This window comes from Pleuronectes platessa, chromosome 11, assembly GCF_947347685.1.
Source record: "Pleuronectes platessa chromosome 11, fPlePla1.1, whole genome shotgun sequence".
In the NCBI taxonomy this organism is placed as follows: domain Eukaryota; kingdom Metazoa; phylum Chordata; class Actinopteri; order Pleuronectiformes; family Pleuronectidae; genus Pleuronectes; species Pleuronectes platessa.
In genome coordinates this window covers 15,503,196-15,519,531 of record NC_070636.1, presented here as the reverse complement: position 1 = coordinate 15,519,531, position 16,336 = coordinate 15,503,196, and the positions used below count along the sequence as shown (strand labels likewise).

The 16,336-nt window shown below is 44.0% G+C and overlaps 1 protein-coding gene across 1 annotated transcript in view; it reads right to left on the bottom strand.

The window, feature by feature from the left end:
* Positions 1-4,378: 4,378 nt before the first annotated feature.
* LOC128450870 (signal-induced proliferation-associated 1-like protein 1) overlaps positions 4,379-16,336 on the bottom strand; it is a 34,284-nt gene continuing 22,326 nt past the window's right edge. Inside the window, 14 exon segments of the mRNA XM_053434608.1 lie at positions 4,379-6,296; positions 7,132-7,210; positions 7,461-7,578; positions 7,735-7,884; positions 8,152-8,353; positions 8,981-9,143; positions 9,767-9,982; positions 10,851-11,269; positions 11,526-11,608; positions 11,699-11,853; positions 11,948-12,091; positions 12,197-12,451; positions 13,050-13,324; positions 14,501-15,080. Of these exon segments, the coding sequence (XP_053290583.1) occupies positions 6,153-6,296; positions 7,132-7,210; positions 7,461-7,578; positions 7,735-7,884; positions 8,152-8,353; positions 8,981-9,143; positions 9,767-9,982; positions 10,851-11,269; positions 11,526-11,608; positions 11,699-11,853; positions 11,948-12,091; positions 12,197-12,451; positions 13,050-13,324; positions 14,501-15,080 (2,983 nt within the window). The 3' untranslated portion in view covers positions 4,379-6,152.

The window sequence follows — 16,336 nt, the reverse complement described above, 5'->3', positions numbered from 1 at the left end:
TTATCTTTGAGGAGGTCCAGGCTCTGTAACCCGCCCCCGTTCACAGCTTTTCAAAAATATCTGAGACGATTCAAATATTCTGCAGACACACAGTAAAGACCTTGAAAACAGATTTAGTTTCTACATCAAGCTGCGAGGCCCAATTTTCACTAATAAAAGTACAAAATGTTGGCTTTTTTTTTGTTTTTCAGGCAAAAGGCAGATTGAAATTTGAGCGACTCAAAACTGCTGTTCTCTCCAAAAGTGGTAACCAAGGGAACCCGGGGTCACGGTTGGCGGTGGCCTATTAGAGAGCGAAACCGTTGGTTCGGCACACGGTGCTTGCTCCGCCAGTTCTCTCTTCTTTCAGGTGGAAAAGAGCAGGACTTTATATTGTGTGCCCCCATCCCCCGGGTTATCAGAGGTCTGCTATCACAACTATACCTCTGTGCATCAACCATGAAGGAATATGATATCACCTCCCCCCTTCCCCCCGGTTACCACCACTCGACCCACAGTGAGGGCAGTGACCTGTGATCAGCATATCGTCCTGTCCCATGAGCTGCTCTGGCATTAAGGAGGGCAGTCATTAACAAGGTGACAGGCAGACAGGCAGACAGGGACTTCTCTAATCTGCTTTAAGGGGGCCAGCCATGCTATAATCTGCATTAATGCTAAATTATGGAACAGCCTGTTGAACAACCACACGACTACAAGACAGAAACACCACCGGACGGGGACACACACATACACACACACACACACACACACACACACACACACACACACACACACACACACACACACACACACACACACACACACACACACACACACACACACACACACACACACACACACACACACACACACACACACACACACACACACACACACACACACACAGGACAGAGATCCGGCTGCATGCATGCAAAGTGATTGAAAAGGCCTTGTGCGTTGTTATCATCAGAACAAACACATACAGTGAGGCGGAGGTTGCATCTGAGCATGTGCAGAGGAGATTATTTAAAGGGTAAATTCATGAGCTTTGAAGTCGGCCTTAGAACGACGTGCACAAGCCCATGTGTGATGAAAGATGCATCGGTTGCACTTACGTTCCTCATTCTCTCCTCATCGGCCGTCCTTATGCCGTCCTGATGCAACTCCAATATGGAGATGGGGGAGGTCAAATCTGTCAAAAATGTGTTCAGGAGTTCAGCTGAGGCTGATGTGCTTCCCCAGTTGTTTTGGTATTGAATGAAAACACAATCTGTGTGGTAAATTATCAACATATTACGTTTTCTGTAACCAAATATGTCAAATGTGTTGCTGTAAAAGTCACGAGACGCAAACATTCTGAGGAACTGTTGCTGTGAGTACATTTCATGTAAAATGATGAAGATTTTACAATGAAAATATAAGAGACAATTCTATTGTTGTGTGTAACTCTCCCTTTACATTATATAACAGAATGTGCAGATCAACATACAAACAGTTGAACTAAATCTGTATTTTTAAGTAACGGTCTTATTCGTGCCAAATTCCTGTTTGGCAAACAAAGTAAAAAAAATAATCTTGGATCGCCAAATGTAATTGGTTTCTTCCGAGTGTCATGTTACACCCCTCCAGGATATGTCATGGGAATTGATTGATTTGTTTTCGCTTAATCCTGCCAATAAACAAATAAACAAACAAGCTCAGACAAAAACATAACCCTCTAGGCGGAGGGGTGGTAAACTCCAGATGTTACCTCAGGTCCCTTTAGGCCGAGTCTGTGGTGTTGGTGCAACATTTCACCATCATGGAAGGATTTTAAATGTTCCAGTTCTTTAATGATCCATTAGCTTAGCATTAGGGGAGAGCGGGGTAATCTGGGACATCGGGTAATGTGAGAGACCCTGTATCTAGGCAACGCAACACATTTGTGGTCATGTGACCATTATGTTTTCAAGCTCCTCCCATTCCCCGCTTGCCATGAAGGAGAAGTTGGTGCTGGTGCTGTGGAAAGTTAGCCTGGATGCCAGACGAACTTAGCCCCGCCCACAACATTTTGGTCGGGCAGTTCGGTCTGGAGTCGCTCCATTGGGAAAAAATTATGGGGCGTGTTTCAACTGACCAGGAAGTAAAATTCCTCTTCGCTCAATTGGATAGACCTACAACCAATCAGAGCAACGTAGTATGTGACGTATGCTAAGCAACGCATTTTGAGTTATTTACCGGGTTCACACCGGACGCTTCAGCGCAGCACCAAGCCTTAAATAACAGCTGGCTCCCATCCACTCCCATGTTAAAACTTTGTGCCGGTCACACCGGAGGCTGAAGCACCGCGAGGCAGCCTTGGCGCAGCGCGGTGCTTCAGCCTCCGGTGTGACCGGCACAAAGCCGTGCAGCGATCTACTGGATCAACGGGTGATATTATTAGCGCTGCCCGGCGGTTCAGCGTCGCTTCAGTGTCCGTTGTGAACAGCCAAGCGCCGGGGCGATAGGGATTAGCGCGGTGCTTTGGCGTCGCCTCCACGTTCTGTGTTCCTGTTTCAAAATGAATGCGCTGTCGATGTCTTCTAAAACAGACTCAATGGCAGCATCTACACATCTCAGCTCGCCAGCGGCAGGCATGTTTGTTGAAAACGAATTCAACCCGAGGGCACTGTGATGACGTGGTTGATTACGTTACCGTTGATCATCTGTCAATCATCGTATAAAGCCCGCCCTGACAATCTGATTGGCCCGGTCGGGCCATAATTTTTTCCCAATGGAGCGACCCCAGACCGAACTGCCCGACCAAATTGTTGTGGGCGGGGCTAAGTTCGTCTGGCATCCAGGCTAGTGGAAAGTATGTTTTTTCACAAAAGTGTTTTTTGGATGTAAAAGTAAATTTTCTTGCTTTGAACTTAATCAACTGTTGTGTCAAAACAAATTGAATCAGGTAGAAAAACTTATATCATACATGTTGGTGAACTTCCAACATATAAAACCATGTGATTGATGCTAGCTGAAGATTAGCCTGAATTGCTAAGAGATGTTTTTTCTAAAACGGTGCTGTGGGGTAAAGTGGGACAAATGCAAATGAAGCCCAAGTTAAGTTTAGTCTTAAACATATTTTAGTGTTATATTACATTATATATGTTTTATTTTTAATGTCATAAACATTGTAGAAAAGCCATCATGCCAAGAAACTATACACCAGGAAGACAACCTGGGGCCAAACACCCCTCGCAGAGATGGAGAGTGCAGCCGCTGAGGTCATGCAAGGAAAGAAGTCCTTAAGAAAAGCTGGAAGGGATAGAAATATTGACAAGACAACCCTCAAAAGATTCATACAGAAAAAAGAGAAAGGGAAAGTAAAATCAGTAGCCTGGGGTGCAGTAGCTTAGGCAAAGAGAATATTCACAGATGAGATGGAGGAGGAGCTTCCAAACACTTGAAACAACTAGCTGACCAGTTCCATGGCCTTGCTCCAGTTAAGTGCCGTGAACTGGTATTTGAATACGCAGAGAAAAACGATATCCCTGTCCCTGCCAATTGGACAGAGAAACAATGTGCAGGTAAGCTAGGGTGTGCAAGAGATCACATGAATCATAATAATCATAATAATCATAAATGTGCTTAATTGACCAATCCCCATGATTCTGTTACTAGTCCGATATTAGTTTTGGAATGTGTGGTTGTCAATCTAGCTGTCAGGATTTTAACTATTACAACTACTTTGGGTTTAGTGCAAACCAGAAAAATGTTGCAGGCTAAAACCCTTAGCTAGGATTGTGAATGTGCTCCATATTAAATGTTAAATCACAATAACTCTTAGCACTGACGTTAGCTCATAGCACCTCTGTGCCAAACTACAGTCTCACAGATCTTCACGGACATTTTTGTTGCTGTTCATCCTCAGCTGCAGCTCATCAAGGAAACAACAGAGGAAAAACTGAAGGGGGAAAAGTTATTAAAATAAATATTCCAATCAAGAGATCCATTCGTTTCCTCAGACTGCACCCTCATTAGCTTCAACTTAACAAATGTATTTGTGCTCAGAACTGGAATATAGATGAATTGTCTCTTCCACTCGAGGTTCATTACAATATCACTTCATGGCCAATATGGACATGCAACACAACACTGTGCATGTGCAAATATTCAGAACATTGGCGTAGGTGCCAGGGGGTCAACACCATGCTGCTAAGGAAATGTTGAATAACCTAGTGTTGAAAAAACAGACTACCATACTGGAAATTCAGAAAGAAATCACACTGCACTCTCTTGGATACCCTCCATAATCAAATGACTCACCCAGCCAGCTCAGACGGCCCCAAGCAGTTTTAATACTGATATTACTTTCCTGTTTTTCTCATTTTGTCTTTGTTATTGACAACACGGCACACTGAGGCCACTCGGCGAGGCAAAGTGTAATTCAACAAAATATCTTTAATAGATATAAACATTTGTACACATCACAGCTCAATGGAAACAGAATTACATGCTGTCACACATGTTAAGAATAAAGGTGCAGGGATGATCTGCTGTGCTAGAGGCCAGAGACTCTTCTCCTCCGAGTCGGGCTCCCTCGATATATCCCCTGTTTATCTTTTTCATATAGCTCCCGTCACACTCCACTAAATCCAAGCCAATAAAGCAGAGATACATCAAAAATAATAATCTTGCTGTAAATTCTGATGAATATCAAATTCTCCTTATATACAGTTGCACAGTATCCGAGTACAAAAGGAAACGGTTACAGTATGAGGTTTAAATAAGGACTTTCTCTGGTCATAAATCCAGACTGGGCTTACAAGCAGATTCACGCACTACAGAAACCTGTAGCTGGAATTTCAGGATTCAAGCAATATCTTATTTATTTACTGAACCGTACCGATTTGAATCTACTGAGAGAGTCAGGGATCAGATTGAGGCCTTGTAGCATGCAATGGATGGAGGAGGGGGGGTTTATTCCATGTAGCATTTTACATGTTGTCAGCTCTATTGCACTGCAGCAGGCAAGGCTGGAAAGAAGCTGTGTGGACATAAATATAATTCTTATTTTGGATTCACGTTTTTCTTTAATGTTGAAACACTTTTAGTTTAAATGTTATATATTCTCTCAAACTATTAGGAGTACATGCAGAACTCTGACTGCATGTGAGTGTTTTTCTTTAATTGGCCATCATTTGAATCATAAATACTCTTTACATACAGTCTCATATCGAGGGAAGGAGCGAGAACATGAGTGTAAACATCACATATTTACAAAACTCTGAATAAGTGACATTGAACTGTAAATTTCTCCATTTAAGGATGGCTCCCATATTTTTCAGTTTTACAATACACGTTTTCATCAGCTTGTGACCAGTAGTCCTGTACAAGTTCAACTTGCTTTTAACCCTCGAGAAATCATACACGTGATACACTTGTACAATCTTGTTATATAGGTAAAACAGACAGGCACTTGACCTTACAGTGTTTACGTTATGTGCTATGCAAAAAGTCTCTCTGTCTGCGTCTACCTACCCACACTGCTACGGTTAAAGCATCTCGTATAGCTTCTCTTCTTTTGGTTAGTAATAAAAAAAATACTCATCAGTGCTGTTACCAATGAAATGTGAAAATTAGAGGATGTCTAAACAGCGATTCATTTACAACACACGGTCATGTAATTCTTGGTAAGTGTCAACCTCTATCAGGGGAATATGGGGCAGTTTTCACCAACGCGTGCCTGAGTGGAACCAATTTCAAACTGTGTTGGAGCTTTTTAATTGGAAATCTGTTCACTTGTAATTAGCTGTGCAGCTAAACGGGGACAGTAACTGTGAATCCCTTTGGCATGCAGGGAAACCAACAATCCATTAGATCGGACACAAAGCACCATATCAAGTTTTGTGAAATCTTAAGGAAAGGGACGCATGCTGATCAAAACTGTTACACAGTTGGACCACAGCTCGTTTTCTGTATTCTCTGTGTCTTTTCTTGTAATGATTCTTTGTCTTTCATGCTGATTATACCACAGATGCACAAGGCTGAAGAAGGATGGCAAGTGTGGTCAAGTCCGGGTTGGCACATAACTCATGTTATGAGTTTTGGTCCTTGAAGAAACATTAAGTGTGCAAAGTACTGAACGACCAGGATGCAAATCAGCTTGAGTAGTGGTCAAACTCCTAATACCAAGCAGTCAGCGGCTGAACGTGTCAGTTCATGTCGATGGTGTTGAAGACCCACTCTGTGAACTTCTTGAGCTTGGCTGATGCGCTGTAGGACTCCTCCAGGAGGCGCTGGTTGTCCTCTCGCAGACTCTGGATCTGAGCTTGCAGTGACACCTTAGCATCTTTCTCCTGATGGTGACACAAAGTTTTTATGATCTTAAATGTATTGGTTACGAGCACCTTATGATGACTGATGCTACCACACGGTACCAAACACAGGAAGAAAGCCACATGTGAAAGATCTGATCTGAAATTGTTTTGTTTCTCTACGTACTTTATCTTTTACAGAGTAAAGAGGCAACAATACACCAAAAGTAGCATCCATCCTTTAAATCCTTAAACTTCTTAAAACACATATTTTTAAAAGAGTCTTTTACAACATTTTGGCAAAGTGTTTGATTGTCTTACCTGTATTATCATTTATTGATTTTATTGACTTTATTCCTTTTATTCCTCTTTGTTTCTTATCTATTTTGGGGAATTTTGGGTGATTATTCTATCTTTTTCTACATGTTTTGTATTATTTCAATTACCTGAATTATTTGCCTTAGTCATTAAGTGTTCAAATCCTTGTTTATTCATGTACAGCATAAATAAAGTGTATTACTATTTATATTTTAGGATCTACGTCACTGAAAACTATTCCCCTTACTTTAATAGGTCTGTAGAGCTACTGAGAACACATAATAAACCGAAGCTATGTTTACACACGTTTCCCTTCCTACAGCAAGCTACATGACTCAGGTATCATACGAGTCAGTCACACAATATCAGCTTTTGATCTGTTGTGCACTCTGTGTTTGGCTGGAAGCTTTGTTTCAGTTGGACCCACGGTTAATGTTTAGCTGGCGTGGTTAGAGCTCGACCATTGTCGTGTTGTATCTCAAAAGGGCCAATACACTGATTGGATATTGATGGCTTCTATGCAAATGCTTGACAAACATAAAGCTGAAGCTCAACACACCTTCTTCAGGTCCTCCTGCAGGGCCTTCACCATTGACTCCAGCTGGCCGACCTTACCCGTCATACAGGCTGGAGTCTCTCTGTGAAGGGGGAGACACGAGACATGAGCCGAGACATGAGCCGAGACACACACTGATACTTCAAAGCAAAGCTCTGGTCCAAGGACTGGTCTTCTATACTGTGTAAAGGTTACCAATTCAATCAAAGAGGCTGCTCTTTATTAATAATATTTCATTTGTATATGTTCCACCAAAGAGGAGGATGACAAAGTGGTACGAGCTTATTGAAGGCAAATCAAGACCCTGAAGCATTAAGAGGAACCAGTTTTACCCAGGCGAGGGTTGTCTCAGTGGGGCTGCCTGGGGTTCAGCCTGCTGGGGGCTGGTGGCTGCAGCACTTTCAGCCTGGGAGTTCTCCTCCTGGGCTGCTAGGTAGACCAACCTCTGCTCTGAATAGGAAACAGTCAAACACACCATTAGACCTGGAGAGAGAACAAATATGGACTAACAGTGCCCTCCTCTGGCCAGAATAAACAGATGGGTGATGGTAATTAACCTTTACTCCAATTGATTTCTAAGAGGAAATGAAAACAATGTGAGCCTACCCTCGAAGGCCTTGGCAGCATCCACCAGGTGGGCCCAGTCCAGCGGACCATCTGCCCCATTGTCTGGCAGGGGCATGAGGGCTGGGTCCTCCAGCTGCTGCCTCTTCTTCTCCAGCTCCAGCTCTGAGGTATCTGTTGCTGACAGGTCTCCTGGGAAGGAGAAACAGAAAAGTAAATACACTGAGACATTTTGATACCAATCCTCACGCTACATTAATAATTGTGAATGTGATAAAAGCCAATCAGCCTTTGTAAGCTTTGTGTACAGTCGTCATTATTGCAGGAAGAAATATCATATTACAAATCCCCAGATCAAACTTAATAATATTTATTTCCTCCACAATCAACATATGTATCACCCTCCCTCCTCTATTACCAGCTATAAAGTAAGACAATAAGAATGAGCATAATATTCACCCAGGGATTTGTGTGACACTCGCCGGCTTGGTCCTTGGCGAGAGATGGGTGAGCGTGGAATGGTGGAGCAGCTGAACAGGAGGTCAGTGGGCGTGTCACGTTGTCCACTGGAGGATGGCTCCCTCTGCCCACTGTAGATGCTCTCATCTGACAGAGTTCTCTGCAGGGAGCGATGACTGGGTGGCGGACCCGGAAACAGCGGCTGCGGATATGGACGGAGACGGACAAGAAATGACAGGTCTGAGGTGAGACAGAGTTATAATTATATTTTTAATTCGTTGACTCCAGCGCTATAAGTTCTCCTGTACAGGATTCACTCTACCATGTTACTATTATACATTTTAAACAGGAGTAAACCTGCTTACAAAAGGCGATTGACTCCTTTATCATTGCCAATAGAGTTTGCTTTTTGTTTGTTTTCCATGGTCAATATTATGAATGCATCAAAAACCACTGCTGTCTTGCCAGTGTTGCATTTTGCTAAATAAAAAAAGAAAAGAAAAAAATCACTGTTGCACGTTGTTCCCAAGATGTAAAAAACAACAAATACACAAACATTCATTGTTAATTGTTGCTAATGCCCTGAAGTTCAGTGTGTGTCATAACGTTGTGCGAGAAAAGGTGCAGCGTCAGTGTCTAGACTGCCAAAGTAAAGAAAAAAGTAAATTCACCCAGGTGTAAAATTCTCCCGAGTCATTTAACCCGGGAGAGAATATCATTTGACGATTGCAGACAAAAGCAAGATGTTAGTGGCTGTTTTAACTAGTGGAAAGGAATATTAAGTTACAGGCACCGGTAAAGACGATGGGACCGCAGCTTTTCTCAGTACCTTCTCATCACTTGTAGTAGGTGGAGGGCTGTCAAGTGTGATGAGCTTCTTCAAGTCTTCTTCAAGGCTGGACTTGGCAGTGTGCCGCTGAGGCGACTGGGAGCCCCGGAGATTGGCCCTGAGCTGTGGTTGGCCGCCCAGAAGACCATCACTCTGGTGCCGTCTGGGGAGGGAAGCGAAACTCTACTCAGACAAAGACCTCTTGTATCCAAATAACACACATTTGATTATATATATAAATATATACATATATAAAAATCAGGAATCTTTGTTATGTTTTTGTGTGAATGCACAATCTGGACTGGTTAAAATAATCTCATTATACTCTATACTATGACAATAGAGATAACTGGAGTTTAAAGGAGGTGATCGAGATTTTAAGAAGACGTTTCTGTGACTAGAAGTCAAAATTGGGGGGAAATTAAATTCCCTTTAACATGACACATGATTGCTTCATCAGGAACAACTGTGGTTTGCTGAACAGCTGCACAGTAGGTCTCATCCAACACAAATACATTTTTGTTCTTTGAGTCATACACAAAAGACATATGTTGCCTCAATTGAATAAAAAGAGGATGTTTCTTTCTTCACTCTTTCCTGGTAATCAAACATGGTGTTGTAAAAAAAAGAAAGTAAAATACACAGCTTCACCACAGGATGGCAGTGTTGACCAAATGATGAAACTCATCAACACAAGCTGAGCAGTCATTGGGACAAAATGTGACAAAATCTTTAAATCTTTAAAATAAGGTTTTAACCATTCACAGCGGATAAGTAAAAACTTACTTGCGTGTGTTGCCAAAGTCCACAGAGTTGACGGTTCCGCCTGGTTTCCTCCAGCCAATCAGGTACTTCGAGGTCGCTCCTTGACGGGGGTAGAAACTCTTGGTCCCTGGAGACTGGGGGTTCTGGGATGTAGATGAAGTGCCTGCCTCAGCCGTCTCATCCTGTGGGGACACTGGGCTGCAGTCGTGACCCATCGGGCTCCCTGAGTGGCCAGAACTGGAGGCGACATGAGACAAGAGAAAAGCAACACGTCACAGACTTTGATTTTCATGTAAAACACACAAGCAGAAGTGGCAGCAAAGTCTGTCATGAGCTATGTTGTTTAATTTAAATTTTGCATATGAAGAATATTTCATACAGTGGAGGAAATATTAATTAATTTGACTAGAAATGTATTTCTTTAAAAACAGAAAAAATATATTAACAGTAGCATTAAGGCTGTCAGAACAGTCAGATTCTCTCACCACATGTTCAATCACTTCATCTGCCACTTCTGCAAGTATGAGCAACTAATGAATTCATAAATAAAAAAAATAGGGCGCCATGTCCTTGCACTTCCTTCTCAGCGCCTTAAATTACATTTCCCCCGAAGTTTGACATAAAAGCTTGTACTTTCAAACAGCATGCTTTATGTATGTGTGTGTATGCACAATACATAGCAGCCGATATACAGGTTTGGTGGAGAAGAGTTATTTCTGGCGGAGTGAAGGAGAAAGGGAAAGAAAGCTTTGGTTGACTCAATGGATGTGGGATTTAGAAAAGAGGGAGAAAGGAGCTGAGCTCAGTCTGCATCTTCTAGCAACTTCAAGCACTTATTTCTAGCACTGATACCAGGGAATGGAGACGCATACAAATGCAAAACACACACACACACACACACACACGTGCTCACACCCACACAGTTATTCCGATCATCCTCTCCCTTTGTTATTGCCAAACCACAGAGCCCTGGACTTTTCCATCTGCTCCGGTGCAGGATATATCTAGACTACAATGAATCACTGTCTGTTTAATTAAACATTGATGCGAGGACACAAATTCTTCAGCTTCCTGCAGAGCTAACGGTAACAGAACAGCAGCACACCTGGAGTGGGAGGTGGCATCGTTCAGGCTGTAGGAGCCATCGTCAGGAGCGAGTGGAAACGCTGTCGGGCTCTTCGCTGGGACGTCGCTGCCGCCGACGGCAACAAGAGAGTCTGGATTTGGAGGTGAACTGTCAGTTACCCTCTGGCTGCCTGCTGTGTCATCCTGCCATGGGATTTTGTCCTTAGCCCTGAAGGCACCTGTGGAGGAGGAAGTGCTGCTCTGGGTGGCGGTGAAGGAGGTGGCGTCGATGCCACTGTCAGTGGAGGCGCCCTGGAGGTAGCCGTTCAGCTCTAGATCGCTCCGTACTCCTGAACGTGAGCTGACTTCGTACCACTTCTCATCGCTGTGGGCTGAGCTGGAGGCGTTGCTTGAGAGCGTGTTGCTGCTCGACTGGCTGGATGAATATGGAGCATCCAACTATTGACAGATGAGAAGTCAAACAGTCATTTTCAAACTTAAAAAACATGGTTTCTTGATGTTTTGCTGTAAATATTCCCAGAACTGGTTTCCCAGAGTGTCTCCTCTGTCTCTCTTCGATGACTGAGAACCTACGATTACCACTGCAGTGCTAGGAAACATTTAATGACCGTCCTTGGTGCAGGGTTGATATACACTTACTGTAGCGCTTACAAGGGAAGGAAATGACATGTGTTGCTTGTTGACTCCAGCTCACCTTAGTGCTTTTGTTTGGAGACATGTGGCTGCTCTGCTCTGCCAGCTGCAGTCGAGGAATCGCCGCCTTGGAAACCCCAGTGTCTGCAGGAAGCCACAAGACACAACAAAGATAAGGGACATTATTATCGAAGCTATGTGTTGTTCGATCCTATCGCTAATAGTTCCTCCTACCTGCATTGGCTTTGTCTCCCTGTCTGCTCGCATCAACCTCCCCTGTTCGGGACCATCCGACGCCAGTGCTTGGGCAACTTTTGATCCCATTGGCAACTTCACCTACTACCTGCCGCGCAGATGACACAGGGGACTGGCAGTTGTTGTTATTAAACCTAGAGGGAGGATGAAGAAGGTCACTTCCAGGAAGTGCAGCAGGCCAATTTTATATGAGGTGTATAACCACTTGCCACGGAAAGAAAAACGTACCCATCAGGCGCAGACTTCTGCCTCCAGTTGGAGGAGCTCATGGGGTCGGGGTAGGAGGGGTTGGAGGGGGAGTTTGTGTTGTGCAGTGTGCGACCCATCACGATGGAGCAGGCCATTGCGTAGTTGTCGTTCCCTGGCGAGTATCTGTGAGGACACATATGGATTTCGTTCAAGACGAATACTGCCGCCAGACAGCCTTAGTTCAGAGTCTGCAGGTTTCATTAGAGCATAAAAATCTATTTTGCAAACCTTTTGGGGTTGATTGGCCGACCGTCGCTGGACACACTCCGAGGAATAACAACAGAGTTTCGGTCACTGTGGTCTGGGGGCGGGGCCTTGATCAGCGTTCCCCCTGTGGCGCGTGTTTGAGGGCTGGATGAGGTGCGTGGCCACTTTGTGTTGTTGTTGTTGGTCGGGCGGAAGGGGAACTTTAACTCATAGGGCATTCCCTCCTTGTGGTTCTTGTAGTCTACTAGTGGCATGTGGTAGATTTCTGAGCAGCCTCTGTTGCCACATAAAAGGTTCAGGGTCAGAATACGACAGTGTCAAACTTAAAAACTACATACAGCTGCAATAACTGCAGTCTCTCTTTTAGCTATACATACTAGACATAAATATAGAACTATAGGGACGTTTTCTGACAGCTCCCACACAAGCTTGTCAAAAAACCACAAGAGATTATCTGGGTTCACAGTGAGCGAGTGGGCATGGTGATGACGTTTCTTTCCTCACAACAGATACAGAACTGAAAAAATCCTCCAAATAATACAAATAGCTCAGGATCCCAAAAACATGTCATGCAAGTAAAGGATGCCGTTGAACTTGGATAAATTAATTTTGGTGATAAGAGCCAATGCTGGTGCTAATGTGCCGTAAACAAAAACACATCATCTGTGCATCTAAAAGTATAAATTGCCTCCTGGATGCTGTGCCGCCCCTCACCTGAATGCTCCAGAGAATTCTGTGTTGTTGTTAATGCGTCTGAAAGGAAAATCTATAGTTGTGTGGCTTTTTTGCAAAAGGAAAAGTCCATAGAAAGTCCAGACGCCATTGTCTGGGCTTTCTCCGGAGTTCATGTGTGAAAACAGCTTGTTAACTGTACCTGCGCGGTGTGGAGTCCTCATGTGGAGGAATGATGACCACCTTCACGGTGACGGAGGTGCGGAGCAGGTCGATCATTTGCTCGTGAGACAGCGAGGCCACGGACACCTTGCAGATCTCAACCAGGCGGCTGCCCTGCCTCAGCCCAGCCTGCCAGGCGTAACCGTAGGGCTCCACTTCCGCTACAATGCCCTCAAAGTTGACGTGAAAGCCCAGCTGGCCCAGAGCGTTGCGGCGCAGGGTCATCTCAGTGGTCTGACAGCCCTTGGTCAACAGCTGCAGAACGGAAAGAGAGAAGGAGCGGTGGAGGAGTGGAAGAATTGCACAATGCAACCAAGTAAGACTCTTTTGCAGGTAAACTAAAATACTGTCTTCCATTCAAGACACATCTCATTACAAGTGCTCCATTCCCAGAAAGGCTAAAGCACAAATTTCAATTAATACAAGAACTTTAAATTGAAATCTGTACAGCCCCCTGATACTTAACCATTTTTTCAGACATCCTGTCTATCCCTTCCTCTCACTAAGGGAAATTAAATAGTGGTAAATAGTGTTTAGCAAAGCCCAGGAGTGTTCTGATGCATGTCAAGATGCCCACAACAAAGGCAATGAAAAAAAAAACAAAAAAAACACATTCCTGCATTCTTAAGAAAAAGCATGTGTCAGTACTGGTCGCAGGCAACACTGATGTCTTAACTTTGTTTACCATCAATTAGAAGGTGAGTGAAGTCTGAGGAGTGATTTAAATAACCCACCAAAGAGCGTGGACCTACCTACATCACGTTAAAAACCTCAGTAATGATATCACATCACCAAATGACTATGTATTATGCTTTAGCGTGACTTGTAATCACAGAGTCAACAAAACGGCTGCGTTTTTTCTGGTGAACGTATAATTTGAGGCGTCGCCCTTATGTTGCTATAATAACACCAACAATACTTGTGTTTTTCCATTCTAATGTTGTGGGGGGGGGGGTCAGAACCTGTGGTAGCCTTGAGTTGTCATAAGAACTCAAAAGGAGTTTAGTTTGTCCAGTTTGGACTACTATAAAAAACATGGTGCCTTCCTTAAAGAGGACCCGCTCCTGATGTAAATATTAAGTATCATCGGAATAAATATCTAGATCTAATTAATTTAAATGTGGTTTCATAAGAGGACTTTGGGCCTTGGTGGAGATATGCACTCTATCGTCATTCTGAGTCAGTGTCATTTATTTTGCTCATCTTTCAAGGTGACTGGTCAAAATGTAAGCATGACAATAAAAGTAGTAGTTATTAGTCCAAGATAAGAGGATTTATGTGTGTGTTCCTTACAAGCAGTTTGTCAGACACAGGGTGTTTAGCTCAGAGTGACCTCTGATCCCTGCAGCAGATGGTGTGTGCGTGTGTGTGTGTGTGTGTGTGTTTGTTACTGAGAAGTACCATTACAGACAGCGGTGCAGCCCCACTGACCTCCAGTCTTTTGACAACCTCTCCGAAGTCTTCTGTGTTGTTGTTGATCGAGCGCAGTGACACACTCTCACCACGCTCGTAGTAGATCTTCATGGAGGCTGGGCTCCCCGTTGACCAACCAATCACATCCCGTGTGGCACAGTTAAAAACCACCGCTTTGGCCTCCTGATCCAACAGGATGATGAAGTCATTGGAGATGGCCAATAGGCACTCGCGTTCAGCACCAGCCACCTGATCTTCTGCATGCACCTGCCAGGTCACCGCCCCAAGACTCCGAAGCTCCCCCCCACTGTACGGACGCACCTTCTCCCGCCGTTTGTGTGCCAGGGAGATGAAGGGGAACTTTCCAGTGGGCTCCAGCGGCGTGGTGGTCACGTGGCGCTCCGCCAAGTCGCGCAGGTACTCCTGACGTGTGCGTGTTGCCATGGCACCAAACTTATCAGACTTGTGGGCAGCGTTTTCAGCGTTGATGACTTTGGCCAACAGGAAATCCCTGAAGACTGTCGACTTGGGGAAAGTCACACCTTTGGGGATTGGCGGGCCGAAGATGGGAACGTCCTGGGAACGGGTAACGGCCACACTGCAGAGGGAGAAGAAGAGAGGCAGATTGTGAGGTCACTGCTGCAATAATCTATAAAACTATATAAGTACTTTAAAAGTGGTAATTAAAGCAGTTTTGTTGTTCTATAATTTCATAATACAACAAACCCTAACCCTAATCCATAAAACCATATACAGGTACAAAATTATAAAATAGAACTTTAAGTATATCTCAAATGAGATAAATGAATTATGCAAAGACTAAAACAAATGTGCATATTCCTATAACCAAGAAATAATATGGTGTGATAGGTTGCAAGTACAAACAGCACATGTGGGCTCATAAAAAAGCAAAGTTGAGACATCTGTACACGTTTTCCCTGAGGTATTGTTGCATTTGACCCGATTCATTGTGAGCATAAAGGAGGGCGTTAAAATACCTACGGGCAAGGCTCTCCTCCCGTTACCATCTACTGCTCCTATTCCATTTGCACACAATGACTGTCCTCGAGTTGCATTACTATGAATTAGTAAACAGGTGTAGGAAGTGCTGTCTCATACCAGTTGTTCATAAGAAACTGGGGTCAAAGTCAAACTAGTCAACAAAGTGCAGTTTTAAAACTTATTGGGATTCAATTTCCATTTGGATTGTTCGAGCTGCATGTTTATTCCTACTCTGGGTGCATGATGCCTCAAGGTAATTTGATGGTTATATAGAGGATTATATATGTATACATACAGTCAGGGGCATATACGCTAAAAGCCAATGAGAATGAGAATGTGAAAGCCCAGACATGGCCTTGGATAAGCTGATGTGACAGTCCTGACAAGTCGCCTTCCAGTCCATTAAACAGATAACACGGCCATTGCCTGTAGCAGAAATGTTGCAAACCATGCCCAACTACACCCGGCGTATAAATACTATACATCCAATCACAGTTGACAAGCCAGCTCCCAGTGCTGACACCCTGCCACTCTCTGCTACATCATGGTATGGAGAAGCGGTGCTACGGCCAGAGCTGGGGAGCACAGACAGCCTACATTTCCCAAACAAAGATCTAGTTATGCAATCCGCCTCGTTGGCCCCGTGTGACTTTAAGGCAGCGGTTGAAAGCAGCAGATTAGCACCCTGCTGGCCCCGGGCCACTTACTCCGCTAATGCTCTGGCCTGGCTCAATATGACCTGAGCATCATCCAAATCTCAGCAGCAGGCCACAACTGGCTATTAATAACCAGATGACTCAACAAATCATAACGTATACCTTATTAAGAGATAAGAGATAAGAGTGCATAACC